At 40.0% G+C, this 24,737-nt stretch overlaps 1 protein-coding gene across 2 annotated transcripts in view; it reads right to left on the bottom strand.

The window, feature by feature from the left end:
• Window positions 1-23,382, bottom strand: part of PHF6 (PHD finger protein 6) — a 28,231-nt gene extending 4,849 nt beyond the window's left edge. The window contains exons 1-9 of one of the 2 annotated variants that reach the window (XM_042029147.1): window positions 23,243-23,382; window positions 18,194-18,373; window positions 17,913-18,014; window positions 14,758-14,891; window positions 14,411-14,454; window positions 2,910-3,076; window positions 2,589-2,732; window positions 1,267-1,371; window positions 249-382 (exon numbers count right to left, since the gene is read on the bottom strand). In XM_042029147.1, coding sequence (XP_041885081.1) covers window positions 249-382; window positions 1,267-1,371; window positions 2,589-2,732; window positions 2,910-3,076; window positions 14,411-14,454; window positions 14,758-14,891; window positions 17,913-18,014; window positions 18,194-18,331 — 968 coding nt within the window. In that variant the 5' untranslated portion in view covers window positions 18,332-18,373; window positions 23,243-23,382. The remainder of the gene's footprint in view (window positions 1-248; window positions 383-1,266; window positions 1,372-2,588; window positions 2,733-2,909; window positions 3,077-14,410; window positions 14,455-14,757; window positions 14,892-17,912; window positions 18,015-18,193; window positions 18,374-23,242) is intronic. The other variant, XM_042029148.1, reaches the window with a different exon arrangement.
• Between the last annotated feature and the right edge of the window lie 1,355 nt (window positions 23,383-24,737).

Raw genomic sequence — 24,737 nt, 5'->3', positions numbered from 1 at the left:
TTACTGGAGAAGATAAATATAATACAAGTCAAATAATTTTCTCCTCATATTTACAACACTACAGAAATTTTGAATTAGCAGAGTAACTGAAATATTTTGTAAAGTCAACGATTACTTAAAAATACTATTTTAAATTAAATAGTATCCTCTTTTTTTTAAGAACATACTGACTAGCCAAGCTAGGCAGAAAAAGTATCATGAAGTATCTTTACTTGTGTAATAGATTCAACAATTGCATAGGTCCTTACTTATAAATTCCTCGTGACATATTCTCAATGTATTTAGCTTTGTCTTCTACTCCACAGTGGTAATGGTATGTTTTTATGCAGGCTTTGATTTCACACCCAATAGTGGCACCAGGCTGGCTGCAGAGTGTGCATTTCTGTGCAGGGGAAAGAAGAGAACAGCAACGTTCAACCGCTCAGTCTTTTGTCTCTTAGTATTCAGTTTAGTGTTCCTCATATTTATGGCTACCATTCTGGAACAGAGTAATTCCTCTGGCAGATCATCCTTCCAATGAAAAATTAATCAAAGACATGGTAAACCAGATATAAAATACCAACCCACTAAAATATGAACACTAGGATTTACCTGTAACTGTTGCACAGAAAATTGGCACATGATTGCAATACATGTTATTCCATTTCCAAGGTTATTTCACTGCTGCTGCAGTTAGTATGCTAATATATAAAGAGTCTTATATTATTTTTTTCCAAGGAACAATATTTCTAGTTGTTTATTCTCTCCCTGATCCCCCATAAATTTCTTAGCACTTTAAAAGCATCCTGAATTGTAGTAAAACACAGTGTGATGTTTTACCAGCATCCCCATCTCTGAGACCTTAGTACATTTTCCTACCTAAAACACCAAAACTGTTGGAAACACTGGTTTGTTTCCAATGCTATAGAATATATTCACTGCAAGAACGGCATGTTCTCTAATTTTATGTGCAGCTTCACATCGTGTGTTTTTAGTAACACAGGTCCAAAGCTGTTACTCTCTCACAGTTACAGCATGGCTAATGTGGATCATATTATGATAATAATATTTATGTACATTGTCATAAAGAATCCCAAATACTACATGCCCAAACACCACTAATATTAAGGTGATTCCTATCTGGCTGCCCTTCCCACAAGTAACAATACATTTTAATTTTGTGTTTAGAAACAGATGGAAAAGATTGCTCCATAAAAGGAAGGAGGCAGAGCTACATACATCTTGGCAGAATCACTAAGACATTCACCACATTCTTCAGGTACATACCATTCTTTTTCCTCTCTTGATTTCTTGAAGTACAGTTTTGATATCAAAATCACCAAATTCTGCCCTTGAAGTTGTTGTTAGCTGGACAGTGCCAGAAGAGAACAACTGTAAAACAAGCAAGTCAAAAAATAATGTCAGGTCACCAACATGATTGGAATTTTTTTCTGTGCAGGAATAACTGAGCACTGAACATCCTGTTTCGTGATCTCAGACAGCATGTGCTATACCAACAAACTAGGAAAAACCCTGTGCTGAGCAATTAAAGTATTCCTTCTGATCCCCATCTGACTGCTTTAATTAGAGTTGTTGTTGCCTTGGAGAAATATATTTTAAAAGACAGAGGAGTAGGTGAGAAATAATGACAGGATGAAAACATAAAGTTGCAAACGGGCAATATTATCAATTACACTACTCAACTTTTTAGGAACATTCCATTTCCTTCCTTGTGACATATGTCAGGTTCAACCCTGATGTCAATATAGCTGTGAAGTCCTGAGGGATGACAATGGAGCACAGAAGTACCATCCCTTCCATTATCATCCTGGTATATTCAGCTCTAACTGCCTTAAAACTGAAGTTCACGTACACAAAGTAACAAAGAGCCTTGCTACAGTAAGACTCAGAGCTACTGGCAAACACCAGCTCTCTGTTAAGTGAGGCTGGGTACAGAAAGGCAATGATTATACTCCACCGATTGCCTAGACTATTTATTCGTTTTGAGGTACAGCATGAACCAGTGAAGTTACCCAAAGCCCTACCTCATTCATAGAATGAGTGATATGAAAGATGGCACTGTCTGCTCATGTTCATTGCAATTAGATCCCATTCAGGCTGACAGTTCTATAAATGTCATAATCTAAAGGCAAGAGCTTTCTAGAACTTCCATATCCCACACTCAAAGTCACACAGCCTGAATCCACAGGTCAGAAAATTAATGAAGTTCATGGATTCTTCTCAGATTGTGCCTGAATGCCTGTGAAGCTGTTTTTTTCTTGGAAAGGATTCTTTTAGTTAAAAGTGTTTTCTATTTTCCTTTCTAAATACTTCATATGCATTTAGATGCTAAGGGAGCATTTTTAATAAGCTAAAGAGTCTTCCTGAGCTAATTCCATCCCTTAGCATGAAGCCAACTTTTATTCATATTGCCTGCAGTGAAAATAAATGAATTGCTCACTTTGCAACACTTCAGTGCTTAAGGAGATCATCAGCATACAGACAATACTCATGCATAATTACATGTGAGAGTACTGTATTAAAATCCAAAACAGCAATTCAGACAAAATTCACAGAACAGACTGGTTAACAAAAATACTGTTACTCACCATGCACTTATAGTGTGCTGCAGCCTTTTTGGCATTAAATATATGAAGCTTTCCTCTAGCTTCATTTTCTTCTTCACCTGCATGACAGAATCCACATTTAGGTTTTGTATCACTGGGGCTGCTTCTGTGGGGAGACCTGTCTCTCTGAAAGAAAAACATTTTACTAAAATATACTGCTGGGATACAAATAAGGTTGCAATTTTAAAAGCCTGTGGCCACCAGCTGGAGGCTCAGACAACTGCAAATTTTAATAAAACTTGTATTTCAGAGAAGAATTATGCAATTCTGTCTTCTAAGAAGTTTAGCATATTTACTGCTTACATAGGAACTGCTTTCTATTTCATCTGTGCCATGTGAGGACGTAGATCTAGTGTCTTCTGACTGCCCTTTGAAATTTGTTTTTCTTGGCTTTCCCTTACGACCCCTCCTTTTTCCTTTGGGAGGCGAAGGCTCCAATTCGTGTTCATTGATATTTTCTTCTAAATCTGCTTTAGAAGTCAGAAAACATCATTAAATAAGATTCGCCACAATTTTACACAAAACAAACTAAGGAAAAAACCCAAACCAAACAAAAAAACCTCAGAACCCACGAAAACCAGACAAGAAAAATCACAACTTGTATTTTCTGAATTTTGGTCAGAAATAAAAATAGCACCTTTTTCCCATTTATTACAAATATGCAACTGCAGATCCTGAAAACATTACTTTTTATATGTCACACAGCTTTGCATCTTTATAACATATGAAGGTTTAGTGTTTCTTACAACTTCTACTTTCAGACCTAAAATGTGTCCTCAGATACACATTTTCACCTTCACTGAAAATAACATTCATTTAAGCTACACTGAAACTGGAAAGTATTTTCACCCATGAAATATGCTATTAATTTATTATTTTAAGATGCATAACTCCAATGTAAATTGCCCTTGATAGTATGCCAGCGTACGCAAATAACACCTCTCTTCTTGCTTTATTAATTCATGCCTGTTGACTTAGGAAAAAAATTCACTCATTGGGTTATAACATTAACATCAAGCTTTAAAACTGAAATGTGTTCTGCCTTCATGAAACAAATCTACAATTTTATGTCATTATAGAATATTTTTACATCTGCAGCTAAAAGCAGCCTCCAGTTTAGAGGAAATCATCCACACTGACAACACAGTCAAGTATTTACAGACCATTAAGAATATAAGAACACTTATTTTTAATACAGACAAACCAAAGCGGCCTGACAAGTTCCTTTGCAAATGTCAGCTGAGCTGTGAATGCTACACAGAGCTGAGTCCAGTACTTGGGCACACTGTCTTTTGGACAACTCACAGCTACACAGAGGATACAGATCAATTCTGCAAGATTAAAACTGCTTCCAATATGATCTAGTTAAATTATATCTGATAACTGCATCTAACAACCAGCTCTATTCAGTCACTAACAACTTTCCTACTCACTGGAGCATCCTCCCTTTTTTCTTTTAATATGTAGCACCCACCCCTGTTCGAACCACAAACATCTTTCAGCAGACTTGTTTAAAGAAACATGCATAGAAACCGATGAAGGACTTTTCTTCTCAAAATCCAAACCACAAACATCAGTATGAGCCCTCAAACAGAAGGAAATGGTAATCAGAAGACTTGGAACATTCACTTGATGGATATTGCCGTATTGTTTTAGTATCCAGACAGGACATCTCAGTTGGAGACTAAATGCTGCTTTGCCAGCACTCGTCTTTCTTACCCATTATCACATAAAAATCAGATCACCTTTCTATCTCATGATAACAGTGACTCAACTGCACAAAACTTAAAGTCAAAGTGCTGAACATATTCCACAGCCACCAAGTGGGAGCAGAAGATGACTGAAGCCCTGGCCCAGCTACAGCTTTTACTCAGTTATTAAGGAAGGACAGAAAGCTCATCCAAATGCATCACAACAGGTTATACTAAAATTTATACAGATCTGCAAATTATTTCGGTTTAAACTTACAGATTATTCAGCTATATAAAGATTTGCCCAAGTTGCTACAAAGACACATCAGTCTGTCAACAACATCCCTATACTTCAATATATAAACTACTCTTTTCTAACTGCACGTGAAAAGCACCATTTATTTTACTCTGAAAAAACAAAATACATGATGACACAGATTATGTAATGAAACAATACATTTTACATTTTCTTCTCAGAATTTCCCATCTAACATTATTTTTCATTTATCACTACTTGCTAAATTCCCCAAGCAAGATTATGCAATTTAGATATTGACCTCTTAGACTGCATGTAGCAAATTTCATTACAATACGAAAAACCTCTTTCAAAAAGAATTCTCTTTTATCTTGTTCATCATATGAACTCTCCACCAATTACTCAAAGAAATTTGTGAATATTTGTCTCTATTTTTACATTTACAGAAATCATAGATGGTTATTCTAGATAAAGTCTTACAAAAAGGTGACTATTAAATTTGTGATCCTTTAAATGACATGAATAAAAAGTTTAAAAATTCCTCCCAAAATGTTTCAATGGATTTCCCTACTGTATTTGATGAAGCAAAACATAGTCCATTCACAACCATTCCTTATTTTTTCCAAAGCTCCTTGTCAATTCTGTCAGCCAAAATGCTTTCCACCTCAGTCCACCCACATTTTCTACAATAACATTAAAGCATGTCCTTAACTCTTTACAGCCCCACTTACAAAACTAGACGTGAGTCATAATTGCCAAAAACCAAGCACACCTTATGAAAACCAACTTCTTATAAGAAACGTCAGTCTTCTAATAGAGTAAGTTAAGTGCTATTTTTTAGTCTATAATTATTAGTGTACTTAAGATACGAGAAGTAAAAATGCTGTATTTTTAAAAGATGGTTTTTTATCTTATATTGAAAGTATGAAGAACGCACAGCTTTCCTCAAAGGAGAACCCCTCTTCTGTGCTCAAAACTACAACTTTCAGAAAAGTTCAGACATCATTAAAATCCAGATGCTACATGACCCCTTCACTAAAATACAATTCCTTGAAGATTTACATCTCCTACTTCAAGTGACATGGACCTATAGAGTAACACCACCAAGACATGAGGATCTGCTCTACCACATCTGTCCTTCAAGACTGATACATCAAAGCATTAAAGCTCCTCTCATTTTTACAGCACCTTGAACTCACAGAATAGAACAGGGAGAGACTGTAACCAGCTGTCAAACACATCTGCCCTGGATGGTCTTCACGTTTAATTTACAACTTGGTGGGTGCCCTATCCCTCCCCTGAAGCCCACTGCCAGCTTACCCTGTATCCCTGGCATCTGATGGTTGGGTGTTTCCAACTTCCCATGTCACCTTGAACTAAGGAAAACACAAAGAGTTGTTCAACTCCTCCCTGACCAGGTGATGTTTTATCATGGGTATCACCCATCCTCTGAATCCCCTGAGATTCCCTAGAATACCCTCTTTAACTGCCCCCATCCCATATCCCATTACTGCACTGATTTTTAAAATCATGACAATATTCTCAACATAACTTTATCTAAAGTGTTCCAAGGAAGTTTCTGTGAGCTTCCCTCAGAAGTCCCTAAACGCTAGATCTGAAAAGAGCCCAATACACAACATGGCCTGAGAAGGGGTGTAAGGATAGAAATCAAGAGGAAACAATCTACATTTTAAAAAGCACCTAGGAATATGCTATTGCAAATTAAGATGAGTAGCAACAAGCCCCTAATTTGCATTTTAGAAATCCATGAGCAGAACAAAGCACCACAGAAGGAAGCCTGGCAAAGTGCTGTATTACATCAACTCTTAACAGGGAGATTTCAGCCTCAGAGAAAAATCTAAAAATTCTCCTTTGATCATTACTAGAAGGAAAAAGGATCAACATGTTTTGCTGTTTAAAATAAGGCTTGGCAGAGAAGAGGTTGAGATATCACTGATCCATACTGCATCAGCTTGAAATACACATGGAATCACCCCTTTCCAAAAGCCATGTCAAAGCAAAGTAATAAAAAAGTACACGCTTTAAAGGTCATGAAAGAACAAGTAAAAAGAGGATGTGTACAATAAATACTGCTCTATTGACATCCTATATTACCTTAAACAACAGAGTAAGAGAGCAAGAAACAAAGGAGGCTGAGTTTGTATGAGGAAGATAAAAACCAAAACTACTGGCACAGTGTATTTTCAAGTAGGACTGGACATAGAACGAAGCCAAAGCATAGAGTGTTGAAGTGGCTGAGACATGCTGCTATATAAATCTGAAATCACACATATGCAGGTAATGTTTTACAGTGCATTTGGGATAAAAGAGAAACTAAAAATTCAAGGAGCAAAAATCAATCTTATTAGATTTTTAGAAGAGAAATGGAATCCCAACAGGGAAAGAAAATAGTATTTCAGCATGCTAGAGTACAATCTCCTTAAACTATGGCTGAAATCAAATAAACCGTATGAGCCAACATCATTATTTTAAATTGGAAAGAAATGTCAAAACCCCCCCCAAAACAGCTTTATTGGCCCAGTACTTAATAGTAAAAATGTGGATGCATCTATAAGCAATAATAAGAACCAGAGATTTGCATAAACCCCCTTGCAAGCAAATACAAAATCAGGTAAACTAATCATGAAATAGTAGTAGTTTTTATCAGCAGACGATGTGAAATTAACAACCAAAATGCTGAATATAATTTATGGGTTATCTTTTTCAATGGCAGAAGAGTAAGTTACATGAAACATATACTAAAGTAAGAGTGGAGAGGAAAAAATTAAATTACCCCTTCGGTTCTGCCACTAACATATTTTCCGAAAGCCCCAGATACTTCAAGGAACTGATGACTCTTGTCCAAAAGTTATTTGTTATGAGGTACTTGAGATTATTTCTTCAATTAAGTACATTTAACATAGAAATATAATAATAATAATAGTCCTTACTTGTTGGGGTCCCTCCCCTGCCATGGAGCCTGGGAGAGGGGCCCTGGGGGGGAGGCACGGGGTCTCCCTGCCCCTGGTCAGTCTCATTTCCCATTGGTTGGTTTGTGTTCCCCAGGGTGGCCAAGGACCCTGGGGTCCCGTGATTGAGGAGTTCCTGAGCAGAGCCCCAGCCATGCGGCTGGAGAAATAAACATCTCTGAAACATCTACCACGAATCTGTCCATATATACTTCACTTTCCATGGGACTTCTGGTTTGAAATATACTTGTTGCAGTAATCCCCGCTGCAACAAACTGGTGGAGGAATGCGGGCAAGACACCCATCCCTGAGGAAGATTCGCTAGTAACATAATCACTCTAGACCTCTCTCTTCTCATCTTGGTTTGGATATTCTCTCTGGACTATGGAAGAATCGTGGGAAATGGGGCTCTCTGAGCCACAGAAAAAAATGTATCTAGAAGTAAAAGGAATCCTTGAACAACAGAACAAAAAAGTAGTGCAACCGGGAGATCTAGAACATTTCTTCATCTGGCTTTTCAAAAGGTTCTCCTATATTTCTCGAGACTTACTTTTTGATATCGAAACTCCTGTATCTTGTGAGGGGTGTTTCTGGGACGAGATATGGGATAAAGTATGGGATCAAAGAGAAGCTTTCCGTGCATACCTTATAATCAGGGAAGCTCTTGAGGAGCATTTGTATGGTCCCATTACCCCTAAAGCAGAGGATCATACTTATCCCGTGGCCGAGACCGCGCAGCCGCCATCCCGGGAGCACATGACTGCAGCCGTGCCGGCGGAGGTGCCTGCACTGGATGCGCCCGGCCCCCTCGGGAGCATGCGCCTTATCGCGGACCCCATCCCTGTCTCGGAGTCCCCTGCCACGCGGCCGCGAGTGAGGGAGTGATGCCGCAGGCGCCGCGGGTGCCATGGGCCACGAGCAGCCAGGAACCGGGGGTCGGCGTGGAAACCCGCTCTGAGCACACGGCTCGGAGAGCCCTGCAGAGGGAGAAGCAGCGGTTTCCACAGTGACACGAGAAGCTGTGCAGCGCAGTGCCGAGCTGAAACAGGGCCACTCTCAAAGCAGCGTGGAGTTTGCGGAGTGGAACCGCTCACAGGGCGCGGAGCCAGCGGCGATGGCAACGCGGGGCCGCGCAGAGCCCAGACACGCGCCGGAGCAGTGCCGCTCAGAGAGCAAGGAGCAGCCACAAGGCGGGGGCCCGGCCGAGATGTCGGAGTTGGCGAGGCAGCAGCCATGCAGGACCGGCAGCCACGACGAACACGCAAGCACGTGATAGGAGGAGCTGTAGCCACGAAAGTCACAGGAACTGTGAAATGGTACAATGTAAAAAAACAACTATGGATTTATAACACGAGATGATACAGGGGAAGATCTATTCATCCATAGAACTGCCATTAAAAGGAATAACCCTAAAAATTACCTGCAAAGTGTAGGAGATGGGGAAGTTGTACAATTTGATATAGTGCAAGGAAAGAAGGGTTTACAAGCAGCAAATGTTACTGGGCCTGGAGGTATTCCCGTCAAAGGCAGCCGTTATGCACAAAATTATAAACAATATCCATCCCAGCAACTTCCCTACCCACAGCCTACTTTCCCCTTTTACCCTATACCCAATATGAACCCCTTCCTAAGTTTACCCTATCCCCAGTTTATTCCTAATCCGTTTTTCACCCCATGGCTTCCCTATACAATTCCATTTCCCTACAATTCCTCTCCGATGCCAAGTGGGGGATGAAAAGGGGGAGGGAAGAAATTAAACCCTCTCCTGCCTCAGTTTCCCCACAAAGCATGCCCGGAGAGTTCTGTCTCCCTTCTGTCAGCCCTAAGATGTTCCAGAGAATCTGTTTGGACATTTAAAGACTCAGGAGGGTGGCTTGTTTTGTCTTGAAACTGTTCTTGTTATGTTTATCCAGTTATTTTCATTCTCCTTTTATTGAAATAAAACGGGTGAGATGTTGGGGTCCCTCCCCTGCCATGGAGCCTGGGAGAGGGGCCCTGGGGGGGAGGCACGGGGTCTCCCTGCCCCTGGTCAGTCTCATTTCCCATTGGTTGGTTTGTGTTCCCCGGGGTGGCCAAGGATCCTGGGGTCCCGTGACTGCGGAGTTCCTGAGCAGAGCCCCAGCCATGCGGCTGGAGAAATAAACATCTCTGAAACATCTACCACGAATCTGTCCATATATACTTCGCTTTCCATGGGACTCCTGGTTTGAAATATACTTGTTGCAGTAATCCCCGCTGCAACACTTACTAACCACACAATTTAAAGGCATTTTCAAGCAAAGAAACACTGGCAAAGACTGAAGACAGATCATGCACTTGGCTTATTTGCACAATCATAAAGCTTATGACCACTGGTCTGATGAATCTGTTGAGTAGCTGACCAAGCCTCTCTGTGTAACACCTTGCCTAGATGGGAAGGAGAATTAGAACATCACAGGACAGCTCCTCGAACAGGAGAAACCATTCACCACATGATTTTTTCATTTTTCCTTTTCCATTAGCCATGTGGTTTTCCATAAGAAAACCCTGATGTGATGCTTCTGCACAAACCCTCATTAGACTATAATGGGACATTGCTAATTCCCCATCTGGACAAACTTCTTTTGTGGGAACACCAGGTAAACATTTGATGCCACAGCCAGAGCATTTTCCAGGAGACAGACACCAAGCAGGCTGAGTTAGCAAAGCCAGGGAAGACTTTCTCACCACCAAAACCAAAATGACCCCAAATGCAACATTACAGAAACATTTACACCTGACTGTGTTACTGCAAACACCACGAGGCAAACCTGTGCTGGGACCAGTTCTACACAAAATGCAACAGGGAACAACCACTGCTTGAAGAATCCAAAGATGAATCAGAATGTTACCTAATCAGAAGGCCAAAAAAGTTGCAGATGTTTTTCCTGACAGTCTCTGGTTTTCACAGCACTTTGGAAAAGAACTCAGTGCACTATAGATTGCAGTGTCTCTAAATAGGTCTCAGAGAAATATCATCCTGACTCAACTTACTGAGCAGTGTGAGAAGCACAAATTCCATGTCTGATCTTTAGAATAACATGAAAAGGATGCTAGGACAGGGAATGTCCTTACTTCCACTGTGGAAACATAATTCCCTGAGGCTTTGAGCACAGCTACAACAAAACTAAATTTTATTTTCTGACCCCACAGTTCTCAAGCTTTAAACATTAAGAAGAGAAGTCACACAGCTGTCTTTGTTAGTCTTTGTTTTACCACTATGTAACAGAAGAATGAAATTACATTCTTATCTTAGTTTATATTAAACTATTCCTCATCAGCTGAATTTGTTTTAAATTCAACACATGAATCAGGGCAGTCCCACCTACAGGGAAACTGAGAGAAGCCAGTTTTTTTCATTTTTCAACAATTATTTCCAGTACATTGGAAGAAATTCCAACAAACAGTTCCAAAACAATAGTTCGACAATACTCCATTCTTCAAAAAGAATAAATGCAATTGTATCCAACTGAACTGAAATTCAACTAATAGTTAACTGTGATCATTTGAAAGCACTGGCACCAATTCCTGTAACCTATTAGGTACACAAAAACTTAGACGGCTTGCCTAAAATTATCAATTAAGCAGTTATCCAAAGTTCAGTTATTTTGTTAAATTTGTAACCAGCAAGACAAAAATCTATATGTCCTTCTTCCAGATAATGGGAACACAGCACAGAAAAATCACTTTGAATTACACAAAGGAAATCAGAAACACAATTTCCCTATTCTATGTCACCTAAAGGCCAGGCCATACAGATAAATTAGATACACCCAACAATTTGTTGAAACATATAACGAATTTAAGAGCACAGTACTCTGCTGCCATGTTTCACATTTTTATATTCAAAGAAACAGAAGGTAGTTCAGCAACTCCTGTCAAGTGAAAAAAAATTAATTCCCATCACTCATTAATTTTGTCTTGATGAGCAGACACCAAGTCTGATGAATTCTCACACCACTTGAATTTCATAACAGCAATAAAAAACATCTATGAGGTCCTTTTTGTTAAGTCTTAGCAAGTAACTTAATTCCAATATAGGTCCTTCAACAACATTTCCATGCAGGATTCAAGAGGTTTTCTTTAACTTTTATTAAATGTTTAACAGATAGTCTTTTTAAACTAGAACTTCTAACAAAAGTACATGAGCCAGATCTCAGACTTGGGCAAGTATGCCCCCAGAAGCATCCATTTTCTAGGGAAGGGAAGGAAAAATCTTGCTGTTATGCAGCAGTGCTGCCTACAGAAAATAAACTGTTCTGAACAAACCGAACACTCCTAAAAACTCTTTGAACATCCACTAACATAACTGACAGAATAAAAACACTTGGACTGGAACAATTAAATCTGGATACAAAGAACCAAGCCCAAGAACCCACAGATGTTCTGAACTGACCAAGAAAAAAAACCCCAATAAAATAAAATTTTAAAATCCCCAACCAAAAAGCAACCAAGAGCGGTTTCCATTACAAAGGGACTGATGGTTCCAGTGCCTCTGCGCACCCACACTGGGTGACAGAACCACACATAAGCTTTAACTGTTCTGTTAGGAAAACATCGCTAGGAGCAAAGATTAATGAAAATGAAACTAAAACAAGATTTAAAAAAAAAAAAAAAAAAAAAAGAAAGCCTCTATGTTAACATCTAGTTTCCCTTCCTAGTCTAATCACTCCTCTCTGCCAAGTCCTTTATCTGTTTTCACACACTGCCATTCTTTCACATTTAAATGCCTCCTTGACACTCACATTTTCATCAAAAAACAAATGAAATACATAGCATATATAAAGCTTAATCTCACCATCCAACACCTTCCAGTCGTCATTTCACTGAGCAAACTTCAGCATTTAAGTATTGAGGAAAAAACCTCCCAAGTCCCTTCTGAAACTCTGAAAACCACCCTGTAATTTCTGTCTGCTAAAGTTAATTAGTGTTCAGTGTAGCAAAATACCATTACTATGGAAATTACTTACAGCATTGTATCAGGCATACGCAATATTTATTTCTACTTTGATTTAAAGGAGGCCTATCCCAAAAGAGCCCCAGCTTCCGGCATTATCAAATCCAAAACTGTAAATAATTATTATTTTATGGGTACAGTTCCCAAAACTGCATGGACCAAAAAGAAAACATATTCTTTGGGAAACAGCTCTGGGTGGAATTTCAGTGAAATATTAAATAAAAACCAGAAAACAGAAATGTGTAGTATAGCTACACATAGTTCTAAAAGTGCAAAGCTATTTCTACAAGTTTAAACCATGACAGAAGTAAATATTTTAAACAAAAAAAATACAGAAAGTATTTGTGCTGATTTTTCCAAGATGCTCACTGGAGATACTGCAAAGTTAAATGCTAAATAATATGCTATTGGGTTATTTGGCATCAGCTTTTCTGATGGACATTGTTTATTTCTTCTCTCCTACCCTCAATCTACGAGTGTCTTTACATGTGTCTAGATAATGTTTTAATAAACTACCATCATCAACATTTAATAAAAAAACCACTAATTTTTCCCAATATATCTATAAAAAATTTGAAAGCCTTTGCTGTTAGAAAATGATACTGCAAAATTGGAGATAATGGTTTCTGAAAACTCTTAAATGAAAGCACAAGATCAGATCCTGCAAGAAATCCCAAGCAGAAAAAGTAATCCATTGGCTTTGAGCTCCATGCAGAATCAGAGGCATTTTTACAACTCAAACACTGAGACACTTGTATCAGTTAAAGAGATTAATCTCTCTGGACTCAAAATGTCTTTCATATTCTGTGTCTTCTAACACACAAAGCAACCCCCAAACAAAGAAACAAAGCGCCAAACTACAATATAACATGGCCCCTTCTCTTTGGAGGACTAATTATAACATATATATTACTTTTCTTGTTTAAACCCAGTAACAGTAAAATTAGTTTTATGTGTAGGCGCACAACAATAATTATGTAAATAGACTAAAAAAAAGAATTTCATTTTCTTTGATATTTTCTGCTGCCTTCAGAATATTTCTGAACATTGAAATGACATCCAAACCTTACCATTAATAAATCTACTACCTGTAGCATAAAAAGCAATATATTACCTTAAAAATACATTTGGTATTGAGACTGAAGTAATTTATGAAGTTTCATCTTCACCAAACAGTTGCATACTCCTCATTAGTTAAATCTGATGATACTTCAGTTGAAAGCAATGCAAAAAGTAAACTACCAACTGTTTGCTTACCCAAATTCAGACACCATAGAAAAAGAGAAAAATACCTTAATAAATACACAACAGCACAACTAGTTTCGAATTTTAACAGACCACACAATTTATCTACATTTGTGGCATTTCATTATTCTGCAAAGATACACAGCTTTCATGAATGGATTCATAAAACTTTTTTTTTAAATCAGTATGATTCCAAAACTTATCTGTAAGTGAACTCATCACAACCCTTTTGATTTACTATTGGGTGTTTCTTTTTTCAAGAGTTAAACTCTATTTACTAGTCAAAAAAATAATGAATATTTAGGAACATTAGCAGTAGCAAAAATCAGCTGTTACCTGACAAAATATTTCAGATGTTAATATTGTGAATACTTAACTACAAATATAAGCGAACTTCTTCCAAGAAGGGAATGTATAACTTCTACCCAAACTTTTTGGTTTATGGAGCATCATATCTTTTGAACATCCTAAAATTTATGGTTTGGTTTTTCTCCACCTCAATAAATAATTTTTAGAGAAAATACAGAAATCTGATGGGCTTCCAAACTCACTGTTTCTCAAAAAAATGTAGCTCTGATTTTTACTGAAAACATTTATATTCTCCAGAAAAACTAAATTTAACCAAGTATCTTTCTACAATGGGAAAAATTTATATTGAATAATTTTACCTTCAGAGTTATGCGTAGTTTTCTTGTGTTTTCGACATAAAATCCTATAAACAGAGTAGTTGAAAACTGTCAAGTCAGTCACGATTCACAGATTATTTACTCATCTTTTAAATTTAAATGCCAGTACATTTTTCTCCCACTTGTAAGACTCACTGATACACAAATCTTGCAGTGAAAATATGCTTTTCTAGCACATCACTACTTTGAATGCCACAATCATAATTAGAATTTTCTGCAACAGTTTTGTTTAGATTCCAAAGTGGGGTTTTGCTTTGCTTTGTTGTTTTTTAAACAAAGAATGTAAAATATAAATCAAAAAATAAACATAACAAATAAATAATAGTTACATGTAAATGCCTTGTGAAGGTTTCTCTCTTATCTGAGCTTTATCATGCAAAGCACAGTAGTAGTGATATGTCTTGTGACACGTTTTCACATCACAGCCAATGGTTGCTCCGGGACAGTGGCATAAAGAGCACATCTGGAAAGGAAAAGAAAACACAATTCATGCTACTTTTTTCTTAGTACTTCTGAGTTCAAAAATAATGTACTTACTACTCCTGGTGACAAAACAAATGGATTTATGCACTTGGTATTACTCTTCCTGCTCTCAGGTGTTTTTCATAGTTTATTTTAGAATTAAGAAATTTGTTACAAGTGTGCAACAATGCAATAACCATCAGATGCATTATCAACTCAACCACCATTATCAACTCAAAGAAGAAAATAAGTAATTTATTGTTGTGGAACGTATCTGATGAAAGTGACAGCTATTCACCTAAATATCCCTCTCACAAGGACAGTCTGTTTGTACCAACCATTTCAGAAAAGTTAAAATCATAATTGTACCTGTTTAATTCTGAATTATATTATGAAGGCAGGAAGGAAAAAAAATGACACCCATTTGGGAATGAGTCCTGCAGTCAGAAATACTGATGATCTGCAAATTTACCTCAGCATCAGCAGCTAACTTTACCTTTTTTTCTACAGTTATGTCCTTAAGTCCTTTCCAAAACACTGAATTTAGTGAAATATTTGGTAAACACAATGAATTTATTTCAACTAAACTGAATTTTGCTCTTTATACTTGTATTACAAAAAAGATTAAAAGTGAGGCTGTTGCTTTACTTTTCTTTCCCATTAATTAATTCTTCTTGTATCAGACACATAGATAACAGCAGCTATTTGCCTTCTAAATTGTTCATGGTTCTTCTTGTACTGTGGTAGGAAAGGAAGTAATTGACAATATCACAAGATTTTTCTCTGTATTGCTCTCTATTGACTTAATATTCCCCAAAATATCAGGATTTCCCATTAAACTCACCTCCCAGGACAACTGGAGCTTTTTCTTTGTATCCTGCATATTGCCCATGCCCCAAAAGCTTACAATCAATTCCAAATCTAAGTATGCAATGTAGGATATTCCCTATATATATATATGTACATCTCTGTGAATACATTTTTTGTCCACTGCACTTGTTTAGTCAAGTTCGTCTTGCTACTCTCCAATATGCCAAAAAAATATACCACCAAAGTTACCAAATATACCACCAGCCTGTTTTTCAATTTTAACGAAGTCAACTGAACAGTAAAAATGTCAAAGCTTTGGATCATCTCCATTTACTCCTCTGCAAGCTCTGAAATGGTACAGTTATATACTGTTCTCTAGTTGTTATCTAATTTGTATGGGCATTTTATCTCATAAATCTGTTATACATTATGGTTGCTTATCTAGTAACTGCTGATCAAAGTCCTTTAGAAAAGCCTAGGCTTATGTATCCAGCCAATCAAGTTTAGTCAGTACTTCAGTTTTTTGAAAGCCAGAAATGACTAAAAGAAAACTTTATTTTTATGAACACCATGATGTGTCTGTAAAACAGAGTACACAATAAGTAATAAAATACTTATTCCATTGGCACGTGTCTGCTGTCCAAATGGTCACTAACTCTCAATTTATATTGGGTATATATGAAGTTTGATAAGCTGCAAATTAGGTATGTTCTTTAAAAAAAACCTTCCCATGCACAGACACTAGAAATAATACAGATAATTAATTAAGAGATCAGTGATTTGTACTTCCAGATATTTAGACTTCATAAGCTTTTGTGACTGGCCTACCAAGGTTTGAACCTACAACCTTTTTCAAGACAGATCTATTATGATCAGAAAGTCTCTACATGTCAGTCACTGTCATTCTGGTAATGAGGTCCCCACTGTCAGTGCCCACCTGGCCAGAATCACCTCCTTACGGAGGACAAGCTGAGCCCAAGCCATCAATACATTCACTTAACCCAGTGCACTGAGGTTTTTTGCTGAATGTCTTCCCCCATAATACACCAGGCTAGACCAGCAAGCAGACCTGAGAGAAGGGATTTGGGCTAATGACAAACATTTACCTTTAAACTTCCTACATGCCAATGGAGAAAGACAAGTTTCTCCAGAGAGTGATTTAGAGCTGCAGCTTTCTGACAGCTACAGAGACAAGGCACCTAAATTAAGATCTAAAATTATCTTGTACATTTTCTCCAAAGAGGGAACAACTCAGGTCAATCTAATGAATCCATTAGATTGACCAAACCCAGGTTTTCTACAAAAACCCTGAACAAAGTGCCTAGTACACAGAGCTGGTGATCTACAAGAATGGAGCCACTGCAACAGAAGGAACATAAAGAGATTCAGATGCAGAAAGAGAAACCACTGAAGACATAAAAAGAAAAAACCTTAAAAACCCTTTAAGAGACACGAGAATCAAAAAGTTTCTTTATGATCAGTAGTTCCATTTACTACCATCTTCTTTGTAAAGTCCTAATCACAACATGAATGACTTGTAAACAGTTATCTATTTATGCTTCAGCTAATTAGAGGAAATGAAGTTCCCTGCACTGGAAAAGATTCAAATGAAACAGTGGATGAAATATTAGACTATTATTATAAAATTGTAGTTCTACAATAATACTTTGGACTTCTCTTAGTGGTCGAAGAACTGGTAAATACAGAGTGCTTTAAATAACTAATCTGAAAGGTTTTAATGTGAGGAGTGAACTGATTATCTGTTAAAGTTATTTTTAAAAGAACCTCACTCATTTCCCCAAATGGAAAACAACTAGTTCTAAATAAATAATAATAAAAAAAGATCCTCATTAATTAGCTTCTCAGGAATTAAAAAAAGTCATTGCTGCTCAATCTCTTTAATTTGGCAGAGCTGTAATGACTAGTGTACCCACATACCTCATAAGCCATCTATATTAACAGCATTATTTTTTAAATCAGTATAAAAGGAGCAAAAAGTGTATCTGGTAGCTAAAACAAGATTTTGGCAGCAAGCCCAAATACTGGTAAAGGCACAATAACGCCCTTCCCAGGACCCTAGAATGTGGGTTTCTTTCAGAAATCTCACAGAAAATATTAAATAGATTAAATACACTGAACAACTTCCTTGCAAACTTTATAGAAGGTATGAAAATACTGTCTTCCATTTTCAAGAGCCAAAATAGGGACTTACCAGTTTTGTACCTCTCTTTATTTCTTTCTGAATATCTTCAATAGAGAATCCACCAAGACTCTCATTATCAGTGTGTGAAGAAACCAGTGCGGATGAGAACAGCTAAAATTGCAAAAACAAAATTTGCATTTTACTTTTTAAGGTTATAAGTGATTGAGAAATTTACAGATACGAAACCCACCAAATTGTAGTGGTTAATCATGTGTGCCAATTCCAACCTGGCTGGCTTTTCCACGTGTTCGCAGTGTTTTCCCGGTTCCATCCCATTCCTGGTCACTCACCATACACTTGTGATGTGCCGCCACCTTCTGGTTCTCCGACATCAGCAACTGCCCACATTCGTTATCTTTATTCGACCGACAGAACCCACACTTCCTTTGTCTGGAGGAGACTTTCTTCTGTCCGACTGAGCTTGTCATGATTTTAAATGACCTTAGAATGCCACTGCAATCCTCTCAATGCTACAGGGGAAAAAAACTGCAATCAGCATGTTAACATCAACAAAAGGCAAATTAACTTAGTTTTATAAATACAGTATTGGATGCTTGGAAGCGATTTGTCCCTTTTCTTCATGCTACTACTTCAATATATCCAAATAAATAAGCGACTGGCAGAGGCAGTACTTTGCCAAATTTTAATGAAATTTTATCAGCAAGAAAAAGCAGTTTTCTTTATGCAAAAGAAAACGTTTAAGAATTAAAATAAAACTTCGGATGCTAATACAAAAGCAGAAAAGGGAAAAGAAGTGGAAAATACAACAAGAGAATTGTTGGGGAAAAAAGTTACTGCAACTAATTTTTGTAGTTATTTATTACAGGGAAGGAATTTGTAGAAAATATATATTATCTGTACGTGCAACAAAATTCATGCTACTGAACTTCTTCAAAAACAGAAGCAAAGAAACACCCAGAGTCCAGCACAGCCTCCAGCACAGGTTTTGGCCATAAAGGCTCACAAAGTCTCAGGTCAGATGAGTAAAGAGTAGAGATGACATGAAAAAATGTTACAATTTTTTGTATCAGAGGTATTTCGTGGCTACTCAAACAGTATTAGGAACAAAATTTTAGACACCTCTCTGCCTAAGATGCTGCAATGGAAACCTCTCTGTGACCCACAGTTAGTTTGGCAGTACCACACCACATTTCAGTAAGCGCAAGAGAGCTGCTGTTCTCAGCTCAGAAAAGTAACTTAAAATTAAACTCAGTATGAATCACAAACTTTTCATGTGCTACCAGCAACACATTTTAAAATGTAACACTGAGGTCACAGTGCCCAGTTCAGGCAGACACAGCTTGTGCAAAAGTGAAAACACCCAACGAGTGTATGAACTTCTTGGCCCAGTATTAAGAAGTTTGTGTTCATTTGCTTCTACATCTAGCAAGAAATAAAAAAAAATCATCATCTTCAAATAGACTTTTAGAGCTTTTTACGTTGGAGATCTGAGCCTTACTATCAGAATTTGCCACAACTGCAATAGAATCTTCCTCAGCCTTTCTCTTAATTTGTCTCAGCTAAGTAAGAAAAGCCACCATAGAGTTTGATATTTGTGTTGGAAAAAAGTGTAAAATCCAGCCATAAATAAGAAGACCAGAGTTGCAAAACATCTGGACTGGTCTACAATGGCACAGATCCACATAAAAACGCACGACAGGTCTCTGGAATTTGCATAGGCAGACCCAGTGCTCCCCAGTGCTGTCAGAAGCTCATAATGCTGGTATCACTCACTCCTTCGCTAACCGAAAGCAACGGAACGTCCTCAAGTTTCCGTGAGCATGTCCTCCTGCTGACAGACGCTCCTGCTGTGTTCTTCTGCTTCAACAGATTTTCACAGACTGAGTTGTAACTGTTGGCCTTGCACTGTTTACTGCACAACTCCTGCCTCAAAAGGTGCCTGTCCTATCCCCCTCATCTTTGCTCTCCCAACAGCTTCATTTGCTTTCTGTTCTGAGAGCAGTTTACACCACTGACACACACTCAGAACAAGAAAGCAAAGATTTCAGATCTTGCTGATTTGCACAAAATATGTGCCTATCTGGATAAACCAGTCACACCCTTTTGCAGTGGCAATACAGAGTCCTTAAGTGTTAAACACAAAAGAATTATTATACTGTATTCTTCTAAAGAAAAAATAAAACAAGACTATTCTGTAAAACCTTCTGAGGAGAAAGCATGGTTCCTGAAGATAGATATATATATATTAAAAAATAAAAATCTGGGTAATTTTTTGAACTTAAATAATGTTTGGGAGCAGAAAAAGACCTACAAAAGACAAGTAGGAAATAATATCACAAAGATTTCTTGTTTACATCTCACATTGAATACCTCAACATAAATCACACAGGGATGTTTAGAAATATACTAACAAAACAATGTAAAATGCAAGAAGTTCTGTTTTGGTATAAACAGTGTGGTATATACACACACAATCACTTGGGTCTACCTGTTTCATTTTATATTCAGATTATATTATTAAAATATTGACAGCAATGATACCAGTTATTAAAAGGAAGATCAGGAATTTCCTTGTACATGTGCACAGATCCCACTGACTTTCAGGAATAAGAATTACTATTAAAACAGAACTAGCCTTCAATTTAAGCAGCAAGTTTGTGTTTTAGAAAATGAAAATAATTTATAGCACACATAAAGATTTTTTAAGTGGCTCTTATCATATTTAATTTATAGGAAAAATAACTTTACAAGACACAAGATTATAAAGAACCTTCTCACAGCTTGCTGCTTTCCACCTCCCAGTGCACTACAGACACGTCACTGCAGCAGCACCAGAACCTGACACAGCCTGGCCTCCTCAAGTACTTCTGCATAATTAGATTTTTTAAGGCTCACAGTAAAGTTAAAAATAATGCCAATCTTTACTCAATATATGGATGTTGATGTTTTTAAAAAAAAACCAAACATGTTTTGAAATATTTTACTATTATAAATAATTTAAAACTTGAAAAATTATTCAAAACTCAAACAGGCCAAGGAAATTCACATTCTTTTCACCATCAGATTAAATTACTCTGAAAGCATTTTACAAGGATATCTAAAGGTTTTCTTTCCAACCCTGCATTCTTTGCATTTGGTTTTTTTCTGTATCACTGGGCATTAACACTATTTATACATTTTTAAAGACTGTACAAAAAAACCTGAGCATGAGAAACATCAATAGACATGTCCACAAATTATATTTGTTTTCTCATAAATGTGAGAAAACACTACTCTCAGATCACTTTTCTTTGTGCCAAAATGCACTTAACCTGTCCCTTAAAAAAAGAAACAAAACACATTTTCTGAGAAAGATGAACCAAGTTATGCAGCTACAGCCCCGCAATTCTGAATGCAAGCACTCAAAATTCTGTTTTCATCTCTCTAGTTGAATCACCCAGAGCAACTAATCTAGTTTGCCAAGACCAAGCTACATTTCATTGGAATGAGAAAAAAAATGCAACTTAAAAACAGCTCAATATTTTGGTTTTCCATGTTTAAAAGACTAACAAATGAGTAAGAATTACAAAAAGTAGTGATTAAATCTACTGTTGACAGAATCTTGTTTGTCAGCCTTGTCAGAGTCCCACAGACTGGATCACGAGTGATGTACTGTGGAATCACTGTCTGGGAGATTTTCACTGTCTCCACCAAAATGGAACGCACATACTACAAACACAAAGGTTATTCCATACAGATATGTTTGATCAGTTTTCCATAGGCTTGATCTAAGAAATTAGAAGCTACATATACCCTAGAATCACAAAACTAGATATTCACTCAAACATTCTTCACTGAAAAATTTGGGTTCATTTGCATTCACATTTCTTATGTGCACTAAGGTATTAAATGTAGTTCTTTCCCTCACAGCATCTTTATCTTTAAAGCAGCAGGTTTTACACCCTCCTGTAGCTTCTGTGCTGCTTTAGTGAGCTCTAGACAACAGATTTTCCAATACAAAAGTGCAAGTTCAATGACTCTCAGGCACAGGATGCCCTCAGTGCATGAAACATTGTTCAACACCAAAGAACAGAAAGTGACCTGGACTCTAATTTCTATTTATTGCCCACACATATTTCAGGAGCCTGATTACAGGAGTTAAAATCTCACTTGTATTTCCTACAAAGGACAGTGACCTACAAGCTGCACTTGTAAAGTTTGTTTTGCTGTGTGACCTGTACGATTCCCAAACTGTATTTCAAAAAATTAGAATTTAAATTTGTGAAGAAAATTTCAGACACCTAAGGAAAACATGCGAGAAGTAAACAAGCTTCAGAAAATGCCACTGAAGACGCTGAAGTGGTTTGGTCTCTCAGGAAAAGCTACAGAAAGTATTTGTGCTGATTTTTCCAAGATGCTCACTGGAGATACCAGAGTCACGAACTTACAAGTGCTTCGCAGTTTCCCGGGTCGATCACCCATTGTTGGGAGGTTTATTTTGGAGAAGAGTGGGTGAAGAAGGGGAGAGGGAAAGTATCCTGTAGGGCTCCGTGGCTGAGAACTCAAATCACAGGTCCCATACAAATTTTTATCCAAGAGTTACATTCACACAGCATCCTTCAGCCACTATAAAAAGTAGGATGGGAACTTATACATGCAACTTCCTTTAAAAAACCCAAAAAGACAGCGAAGAGGGGGCAGATGCGAGGGGAGAAGAGCAAACCCTCGAAAGCCTAAACAATGAGAGCAGAGCAGGTGACTAAAAATGACACAGAGAGAGCCCGCGGTCAGGGAGATCTGGCAAACGGCGCTGAGGGATCTCCAGGAAAGTTTACATCCTCCCACGGGGAGCGGGAGATGGGCCGACAGCGGCACCTCTGCCGTCGCCTCCTCAGGGGATCGACGGGGTAGGACGGGCATCTCTCGGGGAGGAACTGCCCGACCTCCCCGCGGGGCCCGGCCGGCACCACAGGAGCCCAACCCCTCCCTGGCCGAGGGGTTACCGGGGGAAGCGCGGGGGGACGCAGGAAGAGCGATCCCCTCCCGATTCCACGAAATTTTGGGGGAAACGGGACCGGGAGACAAGGCGGGGCGGATCCTCCCGGCAAGGAGGGCGCGGGCCGGGGCGGGCGGAACAAGCGGCACCGCCGGCCCGGGGAGGGGGCAGGGGGGCGGTACCAGCACCGGGGGCACCCCTTACGGGGTACTGCGGAGTGCCGTGACGCTCGGAGGGTTGCAGGGGCCGGCTGAGGCCCTGGGACCGGCAGCGGCGGAGAGCGGGCGGGCCCCGAGCCGGGGGCTGCGGGCGGCCCGGGGGCGCCGCGCCTGCCCGTGGCGCGCGGCGCAGCGGTGGCGGGGCGGACAGTAGGCGCTCGGCGGGTCGGTCGTCGGTCACTCACCCGTGCGGCGGGCGGGGTGCAGGAGGAGCAGCCGCTCGGCACGGCTCGGCACGGCCCGTCCCCGCTCGCGGGTCGCTCAGGGCCGCTCGCCCACCGGGACCGGGGCGTTCATTCGGGGCTCGGGACGCGCCGCCGCCGAGCGCACGCACGCACGCACGCACGCACGGCGCGCTTGGGCCGCGGTGGCGCTGCGGGGCGGTGCCCGATTGGCGGGAGCCTGGCGGGGGGGGGGCCGCTCGCGGCCTCCTTTGCGCACGCGCGACAACGCGCGCGCCTTTCCCGCTCCCGGTTCTCGCTGCCCCCGCTGCGCTTCTCTGCGAGGCCGAGAAACGGAAGATGGGGAGGTGTGGGGAACGGCGGCTCTGCGCATGCGCGCCCGCCGCCGCCGCTTCCCCGCGAGGTCCCTGCGCGAGAGAGCCGGGGCGGCGGGAGGCACATACACACAAGAAGCTCTGCGCATGCGCAGCGCTCACCCGCAGCCGTTGTGAGGGGCGCACGGGACTCGCGCTGCTGCGGCCGCGCAGCCGCAGTGCTGCGCGCGTGCGCAGAGCGGGCGGTGAGGGGCGGGCGGCGCTGCGGCATCGCGCGCGCGCTCTTCAGGGAGGGGGGAGAGGCCCTGCGGGCGCTCGCTCACGGTGCCTCCCTGCTGCTCCCCCCCAGCCGTCCTTCACGGCGCGCTGGGCCCGGCCTCAGGGAATGGGACGGGACGGGACGGTCCGGGACGGTCCGGTCCGGTCCGGTCCGGTCCGGTCAGGTCAAGGTTGGAAGGAGACCTTCAAGATCGTCGAGTCCAGGCGTCCATCCAGTACTGCCACTACAACCCCTAAACCACATCACTCAGCGCCAGATGTAGACGCCTCTTAAACACACCTTTGGTTCAGGAGTTGCAGTGGCAGTGCTGGGTGATGTGGTTTAGTGGTTTTGGGGTTGCATGGCAGTGCTGAATGGATGGCTGGACTTGATGATCATAAAGGTCTCTTCCAGCCTTAACGATTCTGTGATCCTTAACCACATCACTCAGCGCCAGATCCAGACGCCTCTTAAACACCTCCAGGGACAGTGACTCGACCAGCTCCTTGTACAGCCAATTCCAATACCTGACCACCCTAAGACTGACATTTTTTTTCTAATATCAAATCTGAATCTCCACTGTGGCATCTTAAGGCCATTTCCTCTGGTCCTCTCTCTGCAGACACCACAGAAAAGACTGGCCCGCACCTCACTTCAGCCTCCTGTCAGGGAGTGATGAGGTTCCCCCTGAGCCTCCTTGAGACCCCCAGTTCCCTCAGCCACTGCTGATCAGACTTGTTCCCCAGTTCTTCCAGGAGCCCAGCTGCCCTTTGCTGGACATGCTCCAGCACCTCCATGTCCTTGTAAAAGTGAGGGGCCCAGAACTGAACGCAGCACTTGAGGCGCAGCCTCACAATAAGAAATAAAAATGACACTTTTTTTTACAAAATTGTCATCATATTGCACATGTTGACCAAATTACAAT

This window comes from Corvus kubaryi, unplaced genomic scaffold (assembly GCF_017639235.1).
Source record: "Corvus kubaryi isolate FWS band 111438036 unplaced genomic scaffold, C.kubaryi_AGA036_p1.0 37322, whole genome shotgun sequence".
NCBI lineage: Eukaryota > Metazoa > Chordata > Aves > Passeriformes > Corvidae > Corvus > Corvus kubaryi.
This window is presented reverse-complemented; position numbering and strand designations above follow the sequence as displayed.